The sequence below is a fragment of the Gracilinanus agilis genome, chromosome 2 (genome assembly GCF_016433145.1).
Source record: "Gracilinanus agilis isolate LMUSP501 chromosome 2, AgileGrace, whole genome shotgun sequence".
Lineage (NCBI taxonomy): Eukaryota > Metazoa > Chordata > Mammalia > Didelphimorphia > Didelphidae > Gracilinanus > Gracilinanus agilis.
The window spans coordinates 255,807,036-255,834,757 of NC_058131.1; the positions used below are offsets into that span (position 1 = coordinate 255,807,036).

At 35.6% G+C, this 27,722-nt stretch overlaps 1 protein-coding gene across 5 annotated transcripts; it reads left to right on the top strand.

Annotated features, from left to right (window-relative positions):
- The first annotated feature begins 7,458 nt into the window (after positions 1-7,458).
- STX16 (syntaxin 16) lies at positions 7,459-25,112 on the top strand. Of its 5 annotated transcripts, none has more exons than XM_044663848.1 (9): positions 7,459-7,911; positions 11,789-11,800; positions 14,279-14,386; positions 16,534-16,674; positions 17,272-17,434; positions 18,932-19,023; positions 20,032-20,175; positions 21,089-21,169; positions 24,385-25,112. In XM_044663848.1, exons 1-9 carry the CDS (start codon positions 7,774-7,776, stop codon positions 24,487-24,489), a joined length of 984 nt encoding a protein of 327 aa, XP_044519783.1. In that variant the 5' UTR covers positions 7,459-7,773; the 3' UTR covers positions 24,490-25,112. The 5 variants fall into 5 exon arrangements, with proteins under 5 accessions (XP_044519783.1, XP_044519786.1, XP_044519784.1 ...); XM_044663851.1 differs by having other exon boundaries at positions 7,459-7,854; XM_044663849.1 differs by lacking the exon at positions 11,789-11,800 and having other exon boundaries at positions 7,459-7,926.
- Positions 25,113-27,722: the final 2,610 nt, after the last annotated feature.

Below are 27,722 nucleotides of genomic sequence, written 5' to 3' on the forward strand. Positions count from 1 at the left end.
AAAGGCAAAAAGAAGTGAGATAAAAGAGTCTTGCATAAGGAATAGAGAGAAGTTTGGGACAACTAGAAAGTGTGGGAAACGAGTGTATTCCAAGGAGGCTGGAAAGATGGGTTGGGGCCTGATTGCAAACAGTGGAATGAGATGAAATGTGGGGATGTGAGGTTCTTATTCACCGGTAACTGCAAAAACCAGAACCTATCCAGTACTTGATGAAGTCAGGCAAACTAGACAGTTAGGTAGTACAGTGGAGAGAGCACTAGGCCTGGAGTCAGCACTTAACCGCTGTATGCCTCAGTTTAATCTACTGTAAGAGAAGGATAATAATAGCACTTACCTCCCAAGATAGTCATGACAATCAAATGAGATAATATTTGCAAATATTATTTTGCAGCTTAGCACAATACCTGGCACATTATAAGCACTTAATAAAAGGTTGCTTGCTTCCTTCCTTCTTTTCTTCCTTCCTTCCTTGATTTGTAGTCCAGAAAACTTGAGTTCAAATCGTGCCTCAAACACTTACCTTGGGCAAGTCCCCTAACTTTTGTCTACTTCAGTTTGCTTTTCTATAAAATGGGGGTAATAAGAACACCTTCTATCCAGGGTTAGCATGAGAATCAAATGATATATTTGTATATTTGCAAAGAGATTTGCGAATTTTAAAGAGTTAAATGACTTCTAGCTATTCCATAAAGGTTTGCAATTACCTTCAATACTCAGTTTTCATGGCAATTAAAGCTAAAAACAAAAAAATGCCTTCAAAAATATGAAGAAGTACATGGTTGGTTGGGCTTACTAAATCACATTGGCTTTTTTTCAGTGTCAGTCACCAATTATGAAAGATTTGTGTTGCTATTTGGTTGGTGAATTTCCACCTTGATGTCAGTTAGTTGTTCTTACATACTAATCAGAAGGTGTTGCATTTTTACATATTTAACATATGGGTTTTAAATCCCCTAAAACTTTTCATTTGGAAAATTTTGAGAGAGATTTAAAAATTCTGTCTTCAAGCTTTTAAAATGTGCAGATATGAAAATTTTGATAGTGGTGGGGGTAAGGTAGGGCCTTCCTCACTTTCTCCTGAGATCATGAAGGTAGCTATCAGCAGAACACTCCAGTTGTCAAACTGCCATCCATCTTTCATTCTTGTCACACAAATAGCTTATCTTCTCTTTATGTCATGTGATTCCTCAAGGACAACCTTGATCCCTATTATTTTTCATAATTAATCACTGAGTAAATGGTGCAGCTCCACATGTCATCATTGCCCTCTGTACCATAGTCTCATTTTTAGTTCAGCAAAGGCCATGGTGTTCCATGTTTCTCTGTCACATAGCAACTCTAATAATATCTTCCAGCACAATAAAATCTTAGGGCAAGGCTAACCATTAACTATACTTAATGTAAATCCATATTTCAAATCATCTTGATAATATTTATTTCCTTGGGCTGACTTCATCAGATCATAATGGTTTTTACACATAATATGGATGGCAAAGAGCTCACAGTAAGATTATCAGGCCTACCATTTTCTTTTTGTTTCCTTTTGTTTGAATTACGTGTGCTATTTTCTTTTAAGAGTAATTTTTATCAATATATTATGCTATTACATTTTCCCCTCCCAGAGAGCAATCCCATATAACAAAGACTATTTTTTAATGAAAAGAAAGAGAAAAAAGGATTATTTCAAATCATGATTTCTTTGCAAGAATCTTTTCAAGCCACAAGTCCAACTTGTGAGGATTGGTTTAATTAAAATGAGATAATATAATACATAAATCCACTTAATCAGAAACATGTAAATTGTAATACATTGCAACATCCTGGAAGCAAGTTTGTGAGGGTGACATTATCGACCTTTCTTCCTATCCTCTCAGCTAAGACCCTTACCTCATACTTTTCTGAGAAAAATACACATTTAATAAGGACTCCCTCTTCTCCCTTCCCTCTTGAATATCATCCTCCATTATTTACTCCTTTAGTTCAGTCTCTGATGAAGAGATGAAGCTTTTCACAAAAGCCTTACATTCATACCCTTAATCGAATTTCCTCCTCTTGTCTCCAGCAAATTGCCCCATTATCATCCCTTCTCACTATAAACTTCAATCTCAGACCCAATGTACTGGTTTCTTCTCTGCTTCCTATGAATACAACTAATTCTCTCCTATCCTTTAAGCCTTCACTATCATCCCCATTAGCTACTGCCTTTATCTCTCCTTTTTTTTTTTCATACTCCTTGAAAAAGCCAACTACATGAACATCTCATAGAATATACCACAATAAACTGCAAACAAATATAAAAAGCCATATCATAAAAGAAATAAAGGGAAAAAGGTAAAATATAAATATGAAGAAGAGGATTTATCATACAGGGTATAAAGATGATGGATAAAATGAATAATATTGATTTATAAAATTGAAAGGGTTTTACAAAAACAAAATCAATGCACTTAGAATTAGAAGGGAAACAGGTAATTTGCCAGAAAAATTGCAGGAAATTTCTCTGATAAAGGTCTGATATCTAATATAAGAGATATATAGATCTGCATATAAAACAATCATTCTTCCCAAAAAAATTATTCATCCAATAAATGGTCAAAGAAGTTTTCTTTGGAATTCAAGCAATTCAAGCTATCGACTATATTAAAAACAATGCTTCAAATCACTAATAACAGAAAGCAAATCGAAAAAATTCTAGATTATCATAGCTATCAGAGTAGCTCTAATCAACAGAACTAACATTACAGGATATTGGAAAAGGCTTCTTGCAGGTGAGACTTAGCTGAGATTTAAAGGAAGTCAGGGAAGGCAGGAGGCAGAAAGTAAAGAATTACAGGCAAGGAATATCCAGTGAAAATAGAGCCAGGTATCCTTTGGGCAGAATGACCTCTGAGGACATGTGGACCTCTGTAGACCCTATGAACACTGAGATTCTTTTATTTTAGGGTAGAGTTAGAGAAAACTCTATCCTTTCCATTTTTAGTACAAGAAAACATGGAGGAGCTAGGATTCTGGGAGCTACTTAAACAATGATCTAGCCAGAGATAGCTTATTAGGCCCAGAATGTGGGAAAGCATTCCCACATGGTATATGGTATATGGTGGGGCTTATGGAAAAGGCTGGGAAAGGAAAAAGAGAGAAAGTGTGTGTGGTTGGCGGAGGAGGATGGGTTGATGGTAGTTTCAAATAAATAGATACGTGTCCATTGTTGGTGACAACTTCAGCACTGAGGCAAAAATCATTTATCTGGTTTCAGAAGCAAACTTGTTAGCAGCTAATTTTTCATTTTCATCGTCCAGCTATCTGTCTGTGAGCAATTAATTATCTGAAATACATTTAATGGATTCATCTGTGAATTTATTTGGGTGGTTCTCATTTCCAAAGTCATCCTATGGATTTGATTCCAAATTCTGGTTTTCTCACATGAGACCCTCATCCTAATCTATTAAAAAGGGGAGGCTCCAAGAACCCCCACAAACTATCCATCTTTTTCTTATATGCCCTCCCAAATTAAAAAGTACATAGCCCATAGCCTGCCGCTATATATCCCACTCCCTCAAAGGGATACTTATTTGATGTTAAAAAAGAATAGAGTTGGTGGCAAATAGTTTTATGTTTCTAGTTTGGATGTGAAAATGTTGGATGAAGACAAAAAGAACTTCATTCTAGATAAAAGGAGGAAAAAGTATTAGTAAAGTCTCATGTTGCATAACCCTGCAGTGCCACCTACAGAGAGTGTGTGACAGAGAGATGGGTCTAAGAAGGAGGAGGATTCCAGTACCCTAGAGCAGGGGGAAGAAGGGTAGGCTAGGGAGGTGGAGTGAGAGGAAAGAGGAGGTATGAAACATGGAGATTACTAATCTGCCGGTGGTTTACTGGTTTGGGGCAGGGAAATTTCTGTAAAAATTATCTAGTTGAAACTAAGAGCAGAACTGGTTCATACCGTTCAACTGATGTGTCAAGAGAACTATCTTTAAAAGGAAAGAGAAAGGAAAAGAAACAAAGGAGGAAGAATTGGAGGAGGATAAAAGGGAGGAAGAGGAGGAGAAGGAGAAGAAAGAAGAGGGAGAAAAAAAAAGAACAGCTTTATATAATCACCAGGAATTAACTTCTCCCTTCTAAGTCTTATTTCTCTTTTTTTCTCCAACCACATGATACTTTAAGCTACTATGACCTCCTAAAAAACTCTAAATGTACTCTTAGTCTGGGCTAATAGCATAGACATTATGAAGCTATATAAATCAGGCTGCATGTGGGATAGGCAAGTTATCTCATTTCCATGAACCTCAGATTCCTTATTTGTAAAATAATGGGGTTTGAAGAGGTGATCTTTAAGATTCCTATCAGTTCTCAAAGTCTGTGAAGGCAAGGGCATTGTCTCTCATTTTCCCTAGAGAAGAGGTCTTTAACCTGGGGTCTATTAATTTGATTGATAGATAAACTATCTCAATATAATTGGTTTCCTTTGTATTTTATATATTAAAAATATTATTTTGAGAAGTTCATAATTTTCATCTGACAGCCAAATGGGTTCATGTCACAAAAAGGTTAAGAACTATATTATCCCAGAGGATAGAGAATTTTGGAAATAGAAGTGTGTATTCCTCTCCATACCCAGAAATAGCAAATCTGGATTTGCAGGACTGGAGGATACTTAAGACCCACTTGGGATTCCCATTCCTCATGGCTCTCTCAATGGTGTGTGTGTTTAAACTGACAGCAAAAGCACAACCCAAGAAGACTTTACAAATCACCAAATCACCATATAGCAAATGTCATCTCACAGAATCTTAAAGTTAGAAATTATCTAGTCCAATCAACCTAGATAAAGAATTTCTTCATAATTCCTGGTAAATGCTCATAAACCACAATTTGAATACCTCTTCTAGATCTGAGGAGCATGGTCAGCTGTAGCAATGGAAGGAACTCCTTGTTTGGGTACAGTGGGTCTGGGAAACTTCTGAGGAATGTTCCAATCCTGATTATTATGTGACTAGAGAATTCTGTGACCCAGGAAGTTTGACAGGCAGTGAAAAAGAGAACTTCCCTGGCAGATAGATTCCTAAATATTTTATGTTGTCTAGAATGATTTTAAATGGAGTTTCTCTTTATAACTCCCGCTGCTGAGTTTTGTTGGAAATACATAGAAATGCTGATGATTTATGTAGGCTTATTTTGTAACAACTTTGCTAAAGTTGTTAATCATTTCCACTAGCCTTTTAGTTTATTTTCTAGGATTCTTTATGTATATCATCATCATCATATCATCTACAAAGAGTTATAGTTTAGTTTCCTCATTGCCTACTTTAATCCCTTCAATTTCTTTTTCTTCTCTAATTGCTACTGCTAATGTTTCTAGTACAATATTAAATAATAGAGGTGATAATGGGCATCCTTGCTTCACTCTTGATCTTATTGGGAAGGCTTCTAACTTGTTCCCATTGCAGATGACATTTGCTAATGGCTTTATGTATATACTATTTATTATTTTGAGGAAGGGCCCTTCTATTCCTACACTTTCTAGGTTTTCAATAGGAATTGGTGGTGTATTTTGTCAAAGGCTTTTTCTGCATCTATTGAGATAATTACATGATTTCTGTTGGTTTATTTATATGGTCAATTATGTGGATGGTTTTCCTAATATTAAACCATCCTTGCATTCCTGGGATAAAACTCACCTGGTCATAGTGAATAATCCTTGTGACAAGTCTGTACCTCAAAGAGATAATAAGGGAAAATACTTGTACAAAAATATTTATGGTCAGGGTCTTTGTGGTGGCAAAACATTGGAAAATGAGGGTGTGTCCATCCATTGGGGAATGGCTGAACAAATTGTGGTATCTGATGGTGATGGGATATTATTGTACTGAAAAGAATGATGAACTGGAGGATTTCTATGTGCAGAGTGAAATGAGCAGAACCAGAACATTATATACACAGTAACTGATACACTATGGCACAATCAAATGTAACAGACTTTTCTACTAGCAGCAATTCAATGATCCAGGATAATTCAGGGGAATTTATAAGAAAGAACACTGTCCACATCCAGGGAAAGAACTTCAGGAGCAGAAACGCAGAAGAAAAACATATGATCGATTAAGTGGTTCCATAGGGATATGATTGGGGTTTTGGTGTTAAAAGATCACTCTATGGCAAATATGAATAATATGGAAATAGGTTTCAACAATGAAACAAATATAACCCAATGGAATTGAAAGAACATGAATTGTGTAACCATGGTAAAATATCCATATCCAAATCTCCAATAAAATAATTTTTTTTAAACCCTTGTACTTCGGTGTATTGTCTCATAGGTGGAAGACTGGTAAGGGTGGGCAATGGGGGTCAAGTGACTTGCCCAGGATCACACAGCTGGGAAGTGGCTGAGGCTGGGTTTGAACCTAGGACCTCCTGTAAAATAAATTTTAAAAAAGAGAATTGCCCAGAAAAATCTGGATTAAAGTTCCACTTCCAATATATGCTGTCTGCATGACCTTGAGAAAGGCATATAACCATTCAGTACTCTAGGTAGCTTTCTAAAACAATAAGACGCAGAGAAGGGACCAACTTGCATTGGTAGCAGATTCCTCAACGAGCAAATTCCCTATACCAATGAAATTACAGGCTCAGTCTACCCTTAGGGCAGGGACTAGTTTTCATTTTGTGTGTGTCCCAAACAGAACAGTCTTGTCCGTAGTAGATGCCTAATAAACGCTTTTTGGCTACTTACAGTAAGTTAGAATCGTCCTGTCTGATCTTTCCACCCTTGGTTGTCGATAATATCCAAATTTGAGGCAAAGAAAGTGATGCAAAGAGCACTGAGGCTCATCTCAATGCAATTCAATTCTATGCAGCGTGTGGTGTGGTGTAAATGGTGCTGAACTTGGAGTCACCATTATCTGATATTTCAGAAATGTATGATTTTAGGGAATTCCTTTAACTCACAAAGGTTTAATTTCCTCATTCATAAAAGGAAGGCGTTAATCAAGTAACAGTCCAGCTCTAAATCCTATCCGTAGGAGAACCTGGCAACAGGGTTGCGACCTCAAGGAGAAAGCTCAGAGTGCAACTAAGTGTGAGGAGGAGGAGTAAGAAGGGAGTGGGAAGGAAGAGAGTTCGGAACGTTAGAAGCCCGAGTCGGAGCTGGGAAAAAGGGCACTTCGAAGAGAAGGACCGGAAGCGGGTAGGGGGAAGCTTGAACCGACGGAACGCCAACGCGGAAGTGGCCGGGTTGCAGCAGTCAGATCCGGGGATGGAGGGAGCCGGAGGCGTCGGCAGCGGCGGAGTAGAGGAATGATGAGGCTGAGGATTGCGCCGCTTCCCCCTCGGGAGGCCCTGTAGCCGGAGGGGGCACGAGCTCTCCTGCTGCGAGCCCAAGGAGGGAGGAGGACGAAGATCCGGGGCATCGGGGCCAGGAGCCCGGCTGGGCTCTGACAGGCCCGCAGACGAGCTCCGAACGATCTGGAGGGGCCAGGCCTGGCCGGGGCTCCCTGAGGGAGACCCGGAACAGCCCCGAGAGGGGCGCGGGCTCGTCCAGAGACCAGAGTTTGGGTGGGGAGTTAGACCCTTAGAAATTCAAGCCAGGATTTGGGGAAGGAGTGGGCGGGGGATCCCCCTACTCCCTTCCCCCATTCCCCGCCCTTGCCCCCAGAGGGGCAGGCGGGGAAGCTTGAGGGGAGGCGGCCCCGCGGGGTCAGAGGAGGCCCCCATTTCTGAGGTTCAGGCCGAGGCTCTGAGTGGGGGTCCCCGACAGGGGGGCGTGCAGGGTTAAGCATGGCTACCCGGCGTTTAACCGACGCTTTCTTGTTGTTGCGGAACAATTCCATCCAAAACCGGCAGCTGTTAGCCGAGCAAGTGAGTAGTTACACCTCCTCCACCTCCAGCCCTCTGCATTCACGTAGCGTTGCTGCGGTGAGTCTCCTGCCGGCCTCCTCCACCTGCTCCTCGCGGTGCCCTGTGCTCCGCAGTGTGTTCTGTTTCTTTCTCTCTCTCTCTCTCTCTCTCTCTCTCTCTCTCTCTCTCTCTCTCTCTCTCTCTCTGTCTCTGTCTCTGTCTCTGTCTCTGTCTCTGTCTCTGTCTTATTGTCATGTCGTTGTTAGGAGGCATTAGACTGGAGATGTTGGGTTTTGTTTTGAAACCTCTCCCCTTGTCTTCTCTCCTTCCTCCCCTTCTCCTTCCTCTCCATACCCCAGGGCTTTTGCTTCCAACTTTCACAGGGCCGCTCTCACTCTGGACTTGGATAAGTTTCTTCTTTCCTCCTGTTCAGTTTTGAAGCTCTGTTTGAGGCTTCATGAAGCTCTGTGTTTCACTTTTCATTGCTTCATGTTTTTGCTTGTTACTTCTTCTCTCAACCCCTCCTCCCCAGTTCCCTGATCCCTTGTCTTTTCATTCTGATGCCTCCCCAGTTTGTCCACAGTTCTTTTTAAAATGACTCCATTGTATGAAGTCATTTTTGCTTTATTTTTTCCAATGAAGATTTTCCATTCTTGTGTGAGAGTCGAGGCTCTTCTTGCTTTATGCTATTAATGATTTGTTCCCCTGTTTCCTGGAGAACAATTTTGTGAAACTAAGGCCCCTGTTTTCCATTTCCCATTTAGGAAATGAGTCTTTGCTTTTATTCTGACTGCCTTTTACACTGTGTTTATGTGGGAATTTATCTAATACTGTGCACATGCTTTAAAAAACAAAAAACCTGCACTATTAACCCAGCAATCCAGTAAATTGCCATGACTACACTGTTTTCAAAAATTAATCCTAGCTTATGAGTTTAGGTTTATCATAGAAAGAGTGTTTAAACAATAAAAAAAAAGTGGTATTGGTAGTTATGTTACTGGAATTCATGACAACTCTTACAAAAGACAAATGCTTACTTCAATCATGGAAATGCCAAGTTAGAAACTATTATTGAAATATCTCAGAGACCCCTTAAAATTTACCATGTTTCTATCACTTTCTTCTGAAAATGTATGTCATGAGTGATATTTACAAAGTGACTCTAAAGATATAACCAACTCCTTTTTTATTAATGCATATGTATAGAAAAAGACACCTATATTTTTGAGCTTTGAAAAAGTATGAATTTGTTTTATGAAGGAGGAGTTTGATTTAAAATTTGATTGAGATTTCATGCCCTGGCACCAAAACCCACAAGATTTTCTATATTTGCATATACAAGGGTTTTGTGAGGCATCTGAAAGCTTACAGGCATGGTGTACTAAATAGCATATTGGACCAAATCATCCAGGATCTGGCTTTTTTTAGCTGTATGATCCTGGGTAAGTCACTTTTCCTTTAGTTGCCTCAGGCAAGCCTTAGTGAATAAATCATAAGATTATTTGCAGTCTACATTGGTAGAGGGATCTTTCACATGATAGGTTCTGTTTGCTTCTATTACTTGGTATATGAAGGTTTTCAGAAAACAAATCTAAATTATTTTTAAAATATCACTTTCAAAAAGGCTAAAGATGTTCGATAATGTAGACAGAATTATTTATTCACATTCTAGGTAAAGTTAGACTATATTAACTTAGGAAATTGAGGGACAGTAAATCAATTACTGATTCCTGTTTATACTTATATTAACAGCACATTGTTTGAAGGTTATTGTGCCTTCATAATGGACTATTAATAAAAATAAGACTGTTTATACTTTGCAAGTTCAGCATTTCCCACTAAGAAGCCAGGTTCTTCAAAAAGTTTGTGGTAGTAGTACTGCTAATCAAGTTATAAATCCCTAATAGATAAAAATAGCTTTAACAGTAATGGTGTGTACAAAATTCTCAATTTTCTCTGAATTTGTTTCTAAAGTTGGAAATCAAAATAGAGGAAGCATAGTAGGGTAGAAAGAAGACTCATGTTTAAGAGTCAGGGAGCCTAAGTCCTAGATCCTCTGCCACCGAATTAACAATGTGATCTTGGGCAAATCATCACAGAACCTTTCTTTCCTTGTCTGTGAAATGAGGGGTTAAGCTAAATTATTTCTGAGGTCTTTTAAACCCTAAAATTCTTCAATACTAATATCTCTTTAACTCAGGTCTTATGTAATCAAAAAAGTATTACTATCTGCGGGGTTAATAGGCCTAGTCTGAAGTGCAACAATATAACTTGCACCTTGTTTTGTTACATTTGCTTTGTTTGAAGATCAAACACATTTAGCGGCCACTTCCAGAATAAGAAGATGTGCTAATTGAAATAAATTATGATTATTGTCTAAACTTACATTGGTCATGAATAAAAAGAAGGTGCTTCCTTCCTGACCAGCTGAAAATCTTAAGCATTACTTTATTACATAAAAAGTAATTAGATCTGATTACAGCGTGGTGTATATACTTTCTCTAATATTGTAGAAGTTCTAATAGGGGTTCCAGTGATACAGATACCACCTTCCTTTTATTCTCTTCCCATTCCCCATATACACTTTGTGATTTACTTTGGGTAAAGATTTTAAATGAAAGCCAACCTTTTAATAGTAAGTCCATCTAGCCTGATTCTCAGAAGGAACACAGATACAAAGTCTACAACAGACTCTTCTCAATTTCTTTTCCAGTTAGGAGTTGCCAGAGCTTTCTCTCCACAATCTAGGATTAACTATCCTACAGGAATGAAACATTAAAGTAGGACTTTAGGGGAGAAGAATGTTAAATATTGTTGTAATTAAATTTCTTTTGTTTCTAAGAGTAAGTTGAATAGGAAATGAAAAGGAGAACTTGCCTTTCTATAATTTCAGCTTAGTTTTTCTGTAGAAGCATTTAGCTTTCTTCAAAGTTCAATTGAATGCCCTTCCTAATGACTTCTCCTGGTAACAGAATAATTTATGAGAAATGGAAAGCTACAAAAGGATAAAGAATCCTTTCCCCAAATAATAAAATAATAATTTCCCCAAATTAATAGCTAAGTATAAAAAATTCAACAAAGGTTAATTATTCCAATGTGCCAGTTATAGTTTCTGTGAATAGTACTGAAAAGCTATTTAAATTTGCTGAGATGCTTATCAGTACAAGAGACAGTTTAAATTGGTATTCCGTTAAGGTTGGGATTTTTTTTTCCCCTTTCTTAAGTATTTGCCTAGTGGCCAAGGGCTCTTAACCCTAGTAGAACTGGTTTTCACTGTTTTTACCATCTTATTTATGTACTAGGAAAAGGCTGGCTCTTAACATCCTCATTCCAAAGAGAAGACTATCATTTGATTTGTGTAGTGTCATGCATCTATAGGCATTTAGTAAATAATTCAGGATAGATTTTTTTCAGACTTTGGAACATTTTTGTGAGCTCTTACCTTTAAAAAATAAATATTTATAGGGATGATTTCCATGTTAAAATATATGATTATTTTTTCTGGTGAATTCACATTTTGTCATTAGTTTATTATGAGGGAATTTTACAATGTAGCCATACCTAACTGATATTTGAATATCAACAAAAATTACTAATAAATTAATAAAATAAGTTTGAGGTTTTAAAACTTTTTGTATTTCATTTTTAGAATCGTTTGCTGCTATTGCTATTTTTCCAGGGACCAAAACAAAACAGTCACCACAATCTTTGTAAATGAAAATGTGGTTTTATACAGTTTTACTATATAGTTTGATGATATAAGATTTTTCTTTTTGATTTTTAAACAAAAATGCATTAGTTTGTGGAACTTTGTTTTTAGTGAAATAAGTTACTTAAATCCAAAAACATTTTTTTCAGAACTGACCATACTCTGTCTGTCTGTCTCCATTCTTTTTCTCCTACCTTTTGCTTTCTCTAACTGGATGGGACTGATGGGAACAACAAATCTCTTCAGGAGCTGGATGAGGTATTGTGTTTTGAATGTTTTTGAAAGGTGATTAATTTCAGTTTGTAAAAAAATATTCCTTTTGCTCTTTGTACAGTGCCAGTAGAACTGATATTTATCTTTAATCATACTATCTTTATTCTCAAAATGTATGTTTTTTTGTTATATTCCCTACTTCAATACCCATGGTAAATTCCCCTGAAACAGTCAAAAGAAATGGTATACTTAATTTCAGTTGGATAGCATCTCTTTGTTATAATCAAACTGTATTACTCAGCCAATCAGCAAGCATTTATGAAGTGCCTTCTGTGTACTCATTGCTGGGGCTATAAAGATAGAAGTAAAACATTTATTGTCCCCGAGGAGCTTACATTCAACTCTATTATAAGTGGGGCTAATTATTTTGCTTCAAATTAGATGATTCAGAAAGATCTACAAGTATATCTCACTTTAAGAAATCTTTATTCAATAAATAGAAAATCTAGATTTACAAAGCATATATTAAGAAATATTTATGACACTGATGGAAGGATTTGTTTTTAATAAGCTTTCCTACTGTATTCAAAATTGATGTTTTTCACAAATCTGATATCATTAATTTTTCAGATGTTACTGTAGAAATAAAAATATACCCGTAGTTCTGGTAAACCAAATTTAAAAGGCCTTTTTAAAAAACCCAAGGATTATTCAACTCACTTGCTATTTATTGTTACAGTAATTATAGCTTACATTTCTATAACATTGATATTTACCTTTCTTCATGATAATACCATAAAGTAATTGGCATTATCTCTTTTTTATATGAGGAATCTAATGCTCAGAAGATATAAGCAACTTGTTTATGGTTGCATAGCTAGTCATTGTCAGAATAGAGAAATTTCTACCTGGGTAGAAATTCTTAAGCTTTCACTATAAGTAAAATCTGTCCTTTTTGATTTGACAACAGTTAAGCTGTCCTCCCCTATTATGTATTCTACAATCCATTGTTTCTGACCATTTTGCTTTTCCTTAATATAACACTATTTCCAGACTCCATGCCTTTTCATCAACTATCCCCTCCTTGCCTAGAATACTCACCCTCATCACCTCTACTTCCTGACTTCCTAGACTTCCTTCAGAAATTGCCTCAAATTTTCCCTTCTGTAAGGGGTCTTTTCTGGCCCCTTGGTAGTGCCTTTCCCCTTGATTTTCTCTTGTAGACATTAAGTAGCTCTTTTCATGCTATCTTCCCCATTAGAATGTGAGCTTCTTAACAGCAGGCACTGTTTTTACCCAATTTTTTTGGATCCCCAAAGTAGTGCCTGGCACGTAGTAAGTGCTTTAATAAATATTTGTTGACTCAAAATGAAAACATGGATTACCCAGAGAGATCTTTTCAGTCCTGTCTCCTAGGTGTTTTTAGTGTGACAATAATGGAAACTTTAAAATCAATACTGTGGCAACCAAAAGATACATTTTGCCAGAAGGCAAATATGCAAATAGTCGTACAAAGCTATAGAAAATTTTTTAATAATTTTTTTCTGTGAAGACTTGGAAATTATCTTTAAAGGTTTTTTTTGGGTTTTTTTTTTTTACTATTATGCATATATAAAGGGATTTTGTGGCATTTGTTTCCCTTTACCTCTTGATTTGCAGAAAGGCAGTCCAAATGTTTGTTTGATCAGTTTTTCATCATAACTGAAAATTTGCAGAATGCTGCTTATTAGAAGGGATTTTTTCTCCTTTTTAACTATCTTTTTGAGTTTTACATGCAAAATAAAATCATAAAGAAAGAAACTCATACATTCTCCCATTGCAACTAAACAGATGGTTGTCTATGTCATTAAAGTTCTCTAAGAAGCATCTTTTTTTTAATGCTGATAAGTTATTGGTAACATTTCTAAAGTCCTTAAAAATCAAAAGTGAAAATATTATACCTGAATATATGCTAGAGGGGGGAAATTACTTAAAATATAGCAAAGGTAATCCTTAAAATCTCTAGAAAGATCCACATTGTCAAATGTTAACAAATTATAACCATATGATTTATGATTGAGATAGCTAAATTACCCCTATTAAAAAAAAATCATCCTTTTTGTATCTGTTTGGTTTTTTAAATTGGTTTTTGTAGCTATCATATAAACTATTATAACCCATGGTACACTGTAAAGGCATTCTGCTGTGAAATAATTCTAATAACTTGTTCTTTTGAAAGTATTTTATAAGAAAAATTTTTTAACTCGTGTTTCCATAAGGAAACTAGCAGCCTTTCTTATGTAGATTAAATAAAATTCACATTCACCTTTGTATCTAAGGAGACCTCCAACATGTCTCATTGTAACAGGGAGGGAATTATTCCAAATTATAGCAATGTTGATTCAAGAATACATTTCTGAAAGTGGTATGTTCATTTTCTCCTAAACTCCTGTGTCTTTTAGTGGCAGTATTTTAAAAGAGAAAGTGTGTACTTAGGATCAAATTTTCGTGTTTTGTTTCAAAATATTCTTTTTCTCTCCTTAGCTTGCTGATGATCGCATGGCACTGGTGTCAGGCATCAGCTTAGATCCAGAAGCAGCAATTGGTGTGACAAAACGGTTACCTCCCAAATGGGTTGATGGAGTAGATGAAGTAAGTTGAATTTCTAAATACTACACTTAGCACATTTAAAATGTGTCAAGTTGCATATCTAGATTTCAGCTGCAAAAATATATTTGGATAAACTTGAATGTGCTTCTTGGCTAAGAATTTTTAAAGCTGCTTCCTGGCTTCAAGAAAAATATTTCTTATTTGTGATAATTTAGACTTTCTATGTAAGACTAATGGAAAACTCCTGAATCATGAAGAAAGCTTTGTATATAATGTGAAGAAAGTAGTATTCAGTGTAACTTATCCCCAGAAACTGGTAGTGTGATCTGCAACTTCAATACAGATGCATTGAGTGCCTATTATGTTACCCAACCTGATCTATTCCCTTCTTTTAGTGATGGTGTATAAAACCAGCCCACAGTACATTCACAGTGTATTTATCATGGAAAGAAATACTGTCTTTCCAAAGAGTTTCTTGTGGACTCTCATTTTATTTCATAAATCATACTTTTATTTTCACCCTTGTTTATCAATCAATATGTATTTATTAAACACCTGTGTTTCAGACTCTATGTTAAGTATTTCAGATGCCAGGAATGAAATACTCTCTATAAGGACATTATATTCTACCTGGGAAGCAAGTACATATGTATAAGTGTATACAGAATAAATACATAAGTAATAAATATCAATCAATTAAATATAAGGTTGTTAGGGAGTACAGACATTAGCAGTTGGTATCAGGTAAAACTTCATGTAGAAGTTAATGCTTGAGCCATATTTTGAAACACTGAGGGAGGCTGTGAGGTGGAGGTTAGGCAGAGGGAACAGCCAATGCAAATCCACAGAAAGAGAGAAGGGATACAGTGTTCTATATGAGGAGCAGAGTATGGGAGGTAGATAGTATACGTTGAGATTGGAAAGCTATATTGGGGATAGGTTGTAAAGGACTTTCAGAGCTGAGCTCAGAGCCATTTATATTTGTTCCTAGAAGAATCAGAGAGCCTCTGAAGCTGATTGAGTTAGATCTGCACTTAAGGAAAACCACTTTGGTACTGTATAAAGAATGGCCTGAAATAGAAAGAAACTTGAGACAGGGAGACTAATTAGGAGACTGCAGCTACAGTAACTAAGGGAGATATGATGAGCACCTGAACTAAGGTGTAGCTATGTGAGTGGAGTCAAGAGGCCAGATTTCACATGGAGATAAAAATGAAAAGTGTGGCAACAGAGACAATATGAGGAGCTAAGGAGAGTGAGGACTACAGGAAGATAACCTGAGTTATGAACCTGAAAGACTATAAAAATGGTGGTACCTTTTGAAAGAAGGTGTCTTGAAAGATGGTTTAAGGTGAACACCATGATTAGGCATACTGAGTTTGAGATAACTCTGGGGCACTAGTTAGTTATGTTCACTAGGTATCATGAAAGCCTAGAATGCATTCCCTCCTTATCTCTGCCTCAAAGTCCCTTTCTTCCCATCTCTTTTTTTTAACCTTACCTTCTGTCTTAGAATCAATACTATATATTAGTTCCTAGGCAAAGAGCTATAAGGGATAGGGAATGGGGGTTAAGTGATTTACCCAGGGTCACAGAGCTGGGGAGTGTTTGAGGCCGCATTTGAGCAGGACCTCCTGTGTCTAGGCTTGGCTCTCAATCCTCTAAGCCACCCGGCTGCCCCCTATCACCATCCTCTACATGAAGTCTTTCATGATTTCCTCAACTGCTAGTGCCCTCTCTTTCAAAGCACTCTTGCATTTAATTATCTTGCATATATTTGTATCAATTCACTTTATATTTATGCTATATATGTTTTTACATGTTATCTCCCTCATTAGAATATAAGCTTTTTGAGAGAAGGGATTATTTCATTGTTTATGCCCTTGAATCCCTAGCACCTTGCATATTATCAGAAAGACTGGGATTATTCATATAGATCTGTGAGTTATCCGCATAGAAATGATAATTAAACCCAAAAGAGTTGATGAAGTCACTGAGAAAGAATAGAAGAGGACCGTGGGAAAGACGCCTGATATATATGATCTTTGTGTATCATTGCTACTTCTTTCAGGTGACTCAGACAAGTATACCTGAACTTTTCATTTTTTATGTAATTTATAATCTAGGAATCTGTTGTTAAGGAATGTTCTGATCTGTTTCAGTGGTTTTTATTGACTTATGTCATTTAGATACAATATGATGTTGGCAGAATTAAACAGAAGATGAAAGAATTGGCCAGTCTTCATGATAAACATTTAAACAGACCTACGTTGGATGATAGCAGTGAAGAAGAACATGCCATTGAAATAACCACACAAGAGATCACACAGGTGAAGGTCAAGAATATTACAGGAGGACTACTTTTTAAAGCTTAAGAAAAAAAAGGCACAGTTTGGAGTGACCTACAGTTGCAACATTCTTTCTAAGTTTCCCATGTCTCAGGATATCTCCTAGGTTTGACAAAGGATGCTTTTAAATTCTACATGCAATGTACCAAACAAAATTACTTCAATTTAATTTTAAAAATAATTTACAACACTTAAGACATATTCGGAAAGTCAAACCATGACAGTACCACAGAGCTAAAAGCTTAGAGTATCAATCTGCAGTAATCTCTAGTGTTGTAGCATGATTTCTTAATAAAATTTCATCAGGATACTATTTTAACGCATAGTATTTAAAATAATTGTTTTCATTTGCTAAAGCATAGTTGATTCATTTAATTGGTAATTAATTTCTGTATTAAGACTTAGATTATTTTCCTCAAATTTCACTGTTTCATACCAAGTAGTTAAATAAAACCTCTTGAATGTTTTTCAAGTATGAAATTTCATATTATATCAGTATTTCACATCAACAATTACCATTTTGGAATTGTGAATTTTTTAAAAATTGTCTCACTTAATCAATGAAGATTCTGCTTCTAGCTCTTTCATAGATGTCAGAGAGCAGTACAGTCCTTGCAGAGCAGAGCACGAAACTGTACTGAACAGGAAGAGCGAGTCCTTCGAAATGTAGTATCCTCTTTAGCTCAATCTCTTCAGGAATCATCCACTAATTTTAGACATGCACAGTCTGACTATCTCAAACGTAAGTATCATTTCAGATGCAAGGACTTGGTCTCTATATTTTTCAGTAATAAAATTATCTTGGCTATAAAACTTGAGGGGGCAGCAAGGTAGGTAGTTCAGTGGATTGAGAGCCAGGCCTGGAGATAGGAGGTCCTGGATTCAAATGTGGCCTCAGATACTTCCTAGCTGTGTGACCCTGGACAAGTCACTTATCCCCCATTGCGTAGCCCTTATCCCTCTTCTGCCTGCGAATCAATACACAGTATTGATTCTAAGATGGAAGGTAAGGGTTTTTAAAAAAAAAAACTTACAAGAAAATCCATTCATTGGTTTTCTGGTTGTTATTTCTCCATCTTCTCTTGTTTATGTTTATTAGTATTAAGCATATGTGAAAACTATATGTCAAAAGGAAGTATTGACTTTTTTAATTAGAAAAAAATTAAATTTATGACAAGAAAGATTACATAGCTTTATAGCCACAGTGATGGTAAAATCTAAGTAGTGTAATTTAAGTTAAACCTAAAATATAGGTGGGGAGGGAGTTAGGAATAGAGTAAAACTAGGAAGAATTATCTGAAGTTGTTGGGCCACTTCTCAGTTGCCAAACTGAAAACTAATGGTGTATTTCTTTTAAAAATTCAGGTTTTATGTAATAATTCAGTAACACACATTTAGTGAGCATTTTACCTCATGCAAAGTACTCTGCATACACAGATTCTAAAAATATTACCCTGCTTTCAGGCAGCTTATTGTAAAAAAAATGGATTAATAAAATTATGTATACAAATAATCATAATTCAAGCTAGAATGTTATAACTGCAAAGGAGAAGTTAAAAAAGCATGAGATTGGGGGCAGCTGGGTAGCTCAGTGGAGTGAGAGTCAGGCCTAGAGACAGGAGGTCCTAGGTTCAAACCTGGCCTCAGCCACTTCCCAGCTGTGTGACCCTGGGCAAGTCACTTGACCCCCATTGCCCACCCTTACCAATCTTCCACCTATGAGACAATACACCGAAGTACAAGGGTTTAAAAAAAAAAAAGGCATGAGATTCAGGTAAGGAGAGAGTGCTTTCAGTTGAAAGGGATGAGCAAATGAGAGCTGGTACAGACTTTAAAGGACAATTGTAGTTGGTAGGAACAGTCTGAATAAATAAGACTAATGTATCACTCTCTTCTGTAATTTAAATCCCTTTAGATCATGCTTATTCTTCCCATTTGCCCAGCAAAAAGTAAACTTTGGCTCAATTTCTCTAAATTAATACATTTTCCTGCTTAGTAGGGCCCTAGTTAATAAGATTATTGATCTTATTGTTAAAAACTTAAACTGAACAGTGCTATTTAACATTTGGACTTTATTTTGATAATCTAATATTAATAAATATTACTGTTTGTCTCTTAATTTCTTGTTTGAAGATAACTTAAAACTGGCTACAAAAAGTTCATATTGATATTACAGATTTATTAATATTTCCAAAATTATTTAATATATCTTACTTATGTAGCTTTGTATCTCTAATAGGCATGAAGAATCGAGAGGAAAGATCCCAACATTTTTTTGACACATCAGTACCACTTATGGATGATGGAGAGGATAACACTCTTTATGACCGGGTATGTTAAGAACCACAAAATTATTAATAAGAAGTTCACTAGCACTTTCAAAAAAAATCTGATTTCTATTGTAAGATTTAAATTATGTTTGACTCAATATGAGAGATGTAAAAGTGAGATTGTGGTCACTGTTTATAAAATATTAGCCCTTAAGTCAGAAATGACTATTAGCAGCTTTTGTTTTACAACATGGTAGAGATATTGAAAGTGGGAAATGTAGGAAGGGGACAGAGCCTTGTCTAGCCTACCACCCTAAGTGCTGCTCCGGTGAAGTCTGGCTCAGCCCCCAACAGGGCTCCCTCAAGTCCCAATCTCCAAGCAGGAGTCCTGGTGGTGTCTTCAGCCAGAAATCCACCAATGCGAGCCTCTTACTTCAACCTGAGTCACTCACCCAGCAAGCCTCCCCAGTGCAGAATGCAACCAGCCCAGGATGAGTCTCCCTACAACCCTGCTCACCAATGCAGAATGTCTCTCCCCCTCCTTGCAGGAACCAATTGCAGTCTCCCAATTTGCCTAGCACTGCCCAAGGAGGGACAGTGCTTGTGGCCTTTTGGGGGTATGAACTAGTAAGTGATTTGTGAGCTCTCTTACTTAATGGCTAGCCAAGTGCTAAGTAGGGGCACTTCAATTCTCTATTTGATTAACTTAAAATAGACAAAGGGAGCATTAATTCTAAAGTTTGATGGGACATTGTACTTTTGCTATCCTGAAAACATTCAGGAAAATAGTCTAATTTCTTCTTTGTAAACAAATTGGCTTTTATAGGGTAATGTAAACATACAGCTCAGGACCCATTTTTGGCCAATGTACTTTGTGGATTTGGATCTTTTTTTCCCAACAAGGGACTATTAACTATTTGAACAATGAAGTGCCATATACCTACCTCAAAAAACTGTTTTAAGCATGTACACTACTCACATAATTTAGACGTGATATAATGTCTTTCCTTTATTAAAGAGGAGGTCCTAACTTTAGAATATCTCTGCCTTTTTTCTCCCCTTTCAACAGGGTTTTACAGATGACCAGTTAGTGTTGGTAGAACAAAATACACTAATGGTTGAAGAGCGGGAACGAGAAATTCGCCAGATTGTACAGTCTATTTCTGACCTAAATGAAATATTTAGGGACTTAGGAGCAATGATTGTAGAACAAGTATGTGAATTTATCTTATTGTTTTATTTTCCTTCTGTAATACATAACCTTCTCTAGAGAACTGGCTGGTTCTGACTTCTTTCAACTATTATTTCTGCCACCATATGAGCTTGCTGGTTTTGGCAAATTACTGCATAATGTCTGCTGGAGCCACTACCATTCAAATACAATTAAAATGATGATTCATCGTTGATAAAACTTCCAAGGAAATGATATTTAGGCTCTGATTCAATGTGATGCCAACTACTCAAAATGGAATTTTAGAGCTATAGAAGATGCAGATACAATAATAATTTAAACAATTTAAAATGAACAGATTGAATTTCCAGTAGAAAATGTTTCAATTAAGGGCCCTATCCTGACACACAATACATCAACTCCTTTTTCCTATTTTAGCCAACAATGGAACCAGTTTTTCAAAGAAAATTATGCTTTCTGAAGCAAAATTATTCACTTTTATGATGGTGGGTTGTGGCTTACAGTCTTTAGTTCTTATATATGGAGACTGAGGTTTACATTTATTGCAGTGATAAAAGTCTGGTGGCATTGTAATAACCATGTCTGGATTCACCAGCATTATTTAAGAGTTTGTGAGCACTAAAGCTCCTTTTCAGATCCAATACCTACTGACAAAACTACAGTGTGCCTAAAACTTATTTATCTTTTAGGATTTAAATTTTAAAAATCTGTTTGTTATTCCTTGTGAGCTAAATTACTTTATTGTAGCTAACAGAGAAAATTTGAGTCATAATGATGATTGATTCATATTTTCTTGAAATCTTACTGAAGCTTTTGAAGTATATCTTTTAAACATAAGGAATTGGGACAGCTAACCTTGTTAATAATAGTTACATTTTAGATATTTTATTTTGAAGTTCAATTTTTAATCATTAATTGTCATTTTATTATTCAGGGGACAGTCCTTGATAGAATTGACTATAATGTTGAACAATCCTGTATCAAAACTGAAGATGGTTTGAAACAGCTTCAAAAGGTAAAGGGAGAGGCTTATAAAAGAATATTATTTTAGTGGTTGAGAGGGTTTTAAGAACTATAACCAAATACAGGATTATGTCAGTGCTGGCTTTTTCAACTCACATTTTTAAAAGTGTTTGGTGCCAATATCTGTTTTAGAAGCATCAGAAAATAAGTCTAGAGAATTCTGACAAGTCTATAATCCCTGCAGCACTTTATGCAAAGCCAGCTCTGAGTCACTCTACTTTTTTTCTGCCATAAATGATCTCTGGTGAACCTCAAACTTGGATCTGAAATTACGGAGCACTTGGGAGCATGACAACAAAAATCAAAAAGGGTTGTAATTTTTCCCCCTTAAAAATTAATGCATCTCTTTTTAAACTTGATTATTTTTTTAAACAAGTCAACATTTGTTAAAGTGTTTTGAAATCTGGCTGTTCATTATTGCTTGAATCTGAATCGATTTTTCTTCTCATGGAACATTTCTGATCAGTGACTGGCAGAGGAGCACTTCTGCAGATCAGAGTCTTAATTTTTGCCTTTTAATTGCCACAACAGATCTCTGTGGTCACCTGAGATAAAAAAAAAAAGGAGGTCAAATTAGAATACTGCCTTTAAATTTTTTCTTACAAGAGAGCAGTGTGATAGACATTTGTGTATTTGCATATTTTTCTTTGGATGTGATAGGCCTATTGCTTTACCTTTAAATCTAATCATATATGAGAAATGGATGTGTATAAACTGCAAGTAAATTTTACATTTAGTTGAATGTATTTTAAAAATAAAGTGTGTGACTATTCACAAATAAAATGTATTCCTTCCATTTCCTCATGTACCATCCCATAATATTTCCAGCCATGAAATAAGCATTTTTCTCATTTTCAATATCACTTTGTTGTACTTCTGGAGCCAGTTACTTTGTAGAACAGAAAGGGACCTTATTCATAATAGTTTCAGCTTGTTCTATTTCTTAAAAGTTTATATATTAAATATATATAATTATATTTATAATTTTGCAGTCCACATACAGCTCTTGTTACCACTTATTTGGTGGAAATAGAGTTGGTAAAAATATGCTTTTTGCTTCTGTAGAAGGTATCTTCCTTAGAATAATCCAAAGATCTAATGGACATTTAGGTCAACTTGGTCATAAGCCATTATACAGTAAAACAGTAAAAATTGGCTTTGATTTCTCATTATGTAATGCCTAAATTTAGATGTGCCTCTGAATTTCCCAAGGCCTTAGAAGCATCTTGAATGAGACTAGCAAAATATTGTGCAATACAAGTTGATTAAAACACTAGGGCTTCTGAATTAGTAATCAGATGTTATAAGCACTAGAAATTTTATGTCATGTACTAAACTGTGAATTGGACTGGTTTTGAATCCATTTAATGTTGACTTTTCTAGCACTGCATGCTCTTTTTTTCCTTTTATGAAAATTATATCCATTTCATAATATATTACTGTTGTATAGATGAATGATTGTGTCCTAACTAAACTCACAGGAAAGACTGACTTAGACGTCTGAATGCCATTTAATTTATAGTGTCTTATCAACACAAGAACCAGCACTGCTTTCTGGAGGGCATCCTCTGCTGATTGGTAGATCACTCAACTAGCCAAATAACAAGAAGATCTGAAGATTTATTAATGTATATTTAATGAAAGCAGAGGTAGTTGAATGGTCAAAGACATTTGTCCATCAATGTTTGTGCTTTGTGAATTCCCCTTTAGTAGAGCAGACCAGGACCAGTCTCCTAGAATTGGTGCATTCTATTCTCTAGTGTCAGGGTGCATTCAACATTTTTCCTCCTTTTTCAGCAATGTTCCTTACCACATCCCATAATATCAAACCCTGAAAGGCAGTTTACAATTAATTAGGTAATATTTTATCTTACATCTGTTACATTTTAGATTGTAGTCCCCTTCCTACATTTAGGAAATCTCCTTAGTGAGCTTTAATAGAGGGGCTAGTCTTATCAGCAGGATAATTTAGCCAGCATTTCCTAGAGTGGCTTAATTATTTCTGCAGGTAACTAATCTCATCAATTGGGGATTAATTCTTTCTAGCTTTCTAGCTTTAGCTCCCATTTCAGAGAAAAACATTTTCTGATCTATGTGTAGAAGAGGAAATTTCATGTTGAGTATTTTTTATATTCCAACATTAATCTAAAGACATATACAATTTGCACTACTATGTGTAAGAGGGAAAAGGGTTTTTTTGATTGGATATAATATTATTTAAAGGTGTAGTTGCCAAGGAACTGAATAAATACCAATTCCAAAAATGATTTTAGTAATTTATTTACAAAATATAAGAGAGAATGGAGGTAGAAAGATGAGAAGAGGATAGAGTAAGAGATCTAACAACTAGATTTGTATTCAAGACTGGGCTTTATTCAGGGCTCCAGAGGCCCAGCTGGAAAACCTATAAGTCAATTAGCAAGGGGTTTAGCCACAAGGGCTTCTCCCAATCAAGGGAGCCTCCCGGAGGCTAGTACCTCCAGGGAAGTTAAGGTAGTCAGTCAGCCTTCTTCCCTCACCACTTATAGTTCTAAGGGAAAGATTTAAGAACAGTCTCACCAAGGTCTCAGTGTCCCAGCCAGAGCTCCTCCACGTCCAAGCAATGAACAAGAAGCGGTCCTTCAGATCTAAGACATGAACCAGAAGAGAGAAGCTAAACTCACTGAACTCTCTTTTAAAGGGGCTTCTTTTGTGTCACTTCCTGTGCCTTCCTTCCTAGTTTTCATGTCCAGTCACAATAGACACTTCTTAGGACTGCCCAGGAGGCAGTCAGTAAATTCTGATTCATCACTCTAGCACATGTGGGTCACAGACCTCCTAACTTGTGAGTTCCACTTGTGAGTGGAATTGTTTACACTTTTGGTGATTAGATTTGAGAATGGGCAAGGTAGATTTAATCTCATTATCACATGTGTAACAGGCAAATATCTGTTAAATATTTGAATTGATAAATACAAGGAAAATAGAAGGCAAGGTAATCAGCATGACTTTCAACTTAGACTCTGAACTTTAGGAGATTTAGTTTAAAGTAGATTGTAGAATTAGTGAAATGTTCTTGGGTTAATTTCTGGAGTATAACTATATAACCTGAAATCAAGATTTCTCATTAAAAGTAGCTAGAATTTAAGAACATGAGTATAGATAAATCAGCTTTTAATTTGGCTTCTTCGAAAAGGCACTTACTGGGCATTTTTTCTTATTCTTTAGGCAGAGCAGTATCAAAAGAAGAATCGGAAGATGCTCGTTATTTTAATTTTATTTGTAATAGTTATTGTCCTTATTGTTGTACTGGTTGGTGTAAAGTCACATTAGGTAATTGTGTGTGAGTATATGTGTGTATGTATGTGTGAATGAGTGTTCTTTTCTTTCTGAAAGCTGCCTTTGAATGTATAACCCTCAGTGGTACAAGTCTGTGCAATGTTTCCCCATAAATTCTTTTTCATAAATCATGTTTCAGTGATAGGAATGGTTTGGTTTTTTAACAGAGAGAATTTCAAGTCAAATGATGATGTTACCAAATAGAAATCAAATTCTCTATCCAGACATTCGCAGTATTTTTTTTTTACTAGAATATATGAGGAGTTGAGAGTTTACAAGCACATGCAAAAGCTGTTATTATATATATATATATTTGCTCTTTTTAGCAGTCAAATGTCCAAGTTGCATGTTGAAAATACATTTTGCAATTGGGGTTTGGGGATTTTGATTTTTTTAAAACCATGTATTTTTAAGTGATTTGGAACCAAAAAGTGTGGTTGGGGGTCAAATGCCTTAAACAATGGATTCTAAGTATTAACATCCTTATTTCCCGCCACGGATTTTCCATATTGAAATAAATTGAGAAGGTCTTTGAAATTTTAGAATTTATTCCCCTTTAATGTAATTTAATTCATTGCTAATGATCAGATTAATAAAATTTGGATACTAAGAAACAATCATTGATATCAGTACATTTAGTTGCTCAGTTAAACAGCTTCATGGGTTTAAATGAATTGGTCTATGTGTGTCCTTCATTTAGAAATTCTGCACTATATTTTTTAATGTAAACCACATGGTATTACTATTTATAACTACCTTAGCTGAAAAATCGATATGAATCATTGTTGAAAAGAAGCTTCTCAGTTATTTCTATTCATTCCATTATTTTACACACCAGGTATAGGATATTTTTCAAATCAGGATCTCTTTAATCAACTATAGCAGTTTAGCCCTGTTTGTTACCAAAGTACAGTTCATTAACAGAGCATATTCTATCAGTGATTTGATTTATTATCTGAGAGCTAGATCCATTTCAAAGTACTATGAAAATCTTGACAAAAAGATTTTCTTACCTACGAGGGCAGATTTCTAAAGAAGGACTTAATAGTTGTTCTTAACTTTTGTTGATATGGTGCTGTCAAATACTACTGGAATTGTAGAAAAATGTGATGAGTGATGACTGGAGAATTAAGTTCTTCATGTTCTAATTGGTCCTGAAATAACTGTACAGTTTTAAAGGTTTTCATCTAATATAATATTTATGACCTTTATTTATTCTGTACTCACTTTCTTAAAAGTTTTAAAACATTATAATTTCAATAATTGTTGGTTTTTTAGTTTGTTTTGCCTAGTAGCATGAAATGTTCTCCATAGAATTGACTTTGAAATTGTTTCCAGAAATTTAAACTTGGGTCCAAAGTGTAGTAATATTATATACATGTGACTAAATCATAGAATCAGGACTTGTAACTTAACATTATAAGCCTTTGCTCTAGCTACTCCTGAATTATTTGTTGCTAAAGACAACCACTCTATATTTCCTTTTGAATGAGGTGGCAATAGAACACGTTGTACCTGACATTCCAGGAAATAGCACCTTTCGAAATGTGGCCGTGATTCCTCCATAATTCTTCCTCTACAGGCAGCTGTTTTGTTGTGAAAGAACTTTAGAGAAGAAAAATTCCATTACCCCCAAACTTAAGGTTTCTTCCAATTTCTTAAATAACTATTCACTTTTTGAACCAGATTATTTGAGGCAGTGTTTAAGGTGACCCTAGTTGTAAATTCTGCTTTTGGACTTAAAACCAATGTGATACAAAATTCTCCTAAAGGACAGAGGCCATGAGAAGACTACTTATGGGACTTGTTTCGTTGTATTAATCTGTTTTCATAGAGTTAAATCACAGCACTCTTTTTAAAAAATAGCTCATTTAAGAATAAAAAAATTTATTTTCAGGGAATAGAATTTTTCTTGTAATGTGGGTTCACTAAGGAATCAGGATTTCCATTTTTAAAATATCCCTGATGTGAGAGGTGGGGAAGGCCCCTTCAGACTAAGAAAACTAGAATAGAACCTAAAATGTCAGCTGCTCTGACTGTGTCTGGCCTCAACAAGAGGCAAAATAGTCATGTAGCAGGAAATAAATTAGAATTTGGCCCCAAGAGCTACTAGTTTGCAATGTAGTCAAATGAATTTTTCCCCCAGTATTCCCTTGACATTAGAATACATTAAATTACTAAGCCTATACTTGAAGAAAGATTAGTTACAATTTTGGCAAGAAAATAAAATGTATCTTGCACTAACTAGTAAATTAAGATAATTTTTTTTCCTGTGAAATCGGATGGCATAAGTCATCTTCATTACCTGTTGAAAGCCATTTTCTATATTAAAATTAGCCAATCTAGTTTCTAGCTTCTACATTAAGTTGGATTGACTGCCACAAAGAAAAAAACATTCTTTTGCTTAGAATTGATTACTGTTGGTTGGAATTGATGACAAAAGGTTATGCTTATTCATTGTCCTGTTTTCAGTCTCTGAGTGAAAGCCTAATTCATTACTTAAGGCAATCCATTGGTTTCATTGACTGGCACTTTGAAATTTAAAGAAAAATTGGGAGGGGGAACCCAAATGATATTTTGTTTCACTTTTATCCAGTGTTGTTACTGATACTTTCCATGATTGTAAATGAAACTACTGTCTCTTTTTTGTGGTGTTGCTGGTTACACCATGCAGAGTAAAGCAAAATGTTGCTCTAATTTAACATATTCACATCTTTACTAATTGAGAGTCTTTATTTATTTGTCTTGACAGAAGTGCTTTTGATGTTTTTATCCTAGCCAATGATTTCTTAAAAGTAATAAAACTCTTACAACTTGATTGGTCAAAAATGACTTTTTTTCCTTTATGCTAAAATAAAAAAATTAATGAAGCACTTAATATTTCCAAGATGAAATTTTTGACTATTTTTATGAATTTGCCATTCCTGAGAGATTTTGTACAATAAAGCAATCATAGAGATTATTGTTTTGAAATCCTAGTATTAATTTTAATGGGAGTGGGAGGGAAAGGATGATATGGATTTTGTAATCCTCAAGCCTATGTTATGGGTAACCCTACTTGTGATCCAGTAGTCTGCAAAGGATCTGACTCCTGATACATTAAAACAAACATTACAAAGGAAATTCATTTAACTAAGGATAATGTGCAAATATAACTCTCCACTTGATAGGCAATACAAAAGAGAGATTACTTGTGTTTCAGAAAGTAAGAAATAATTGCAAAGTTT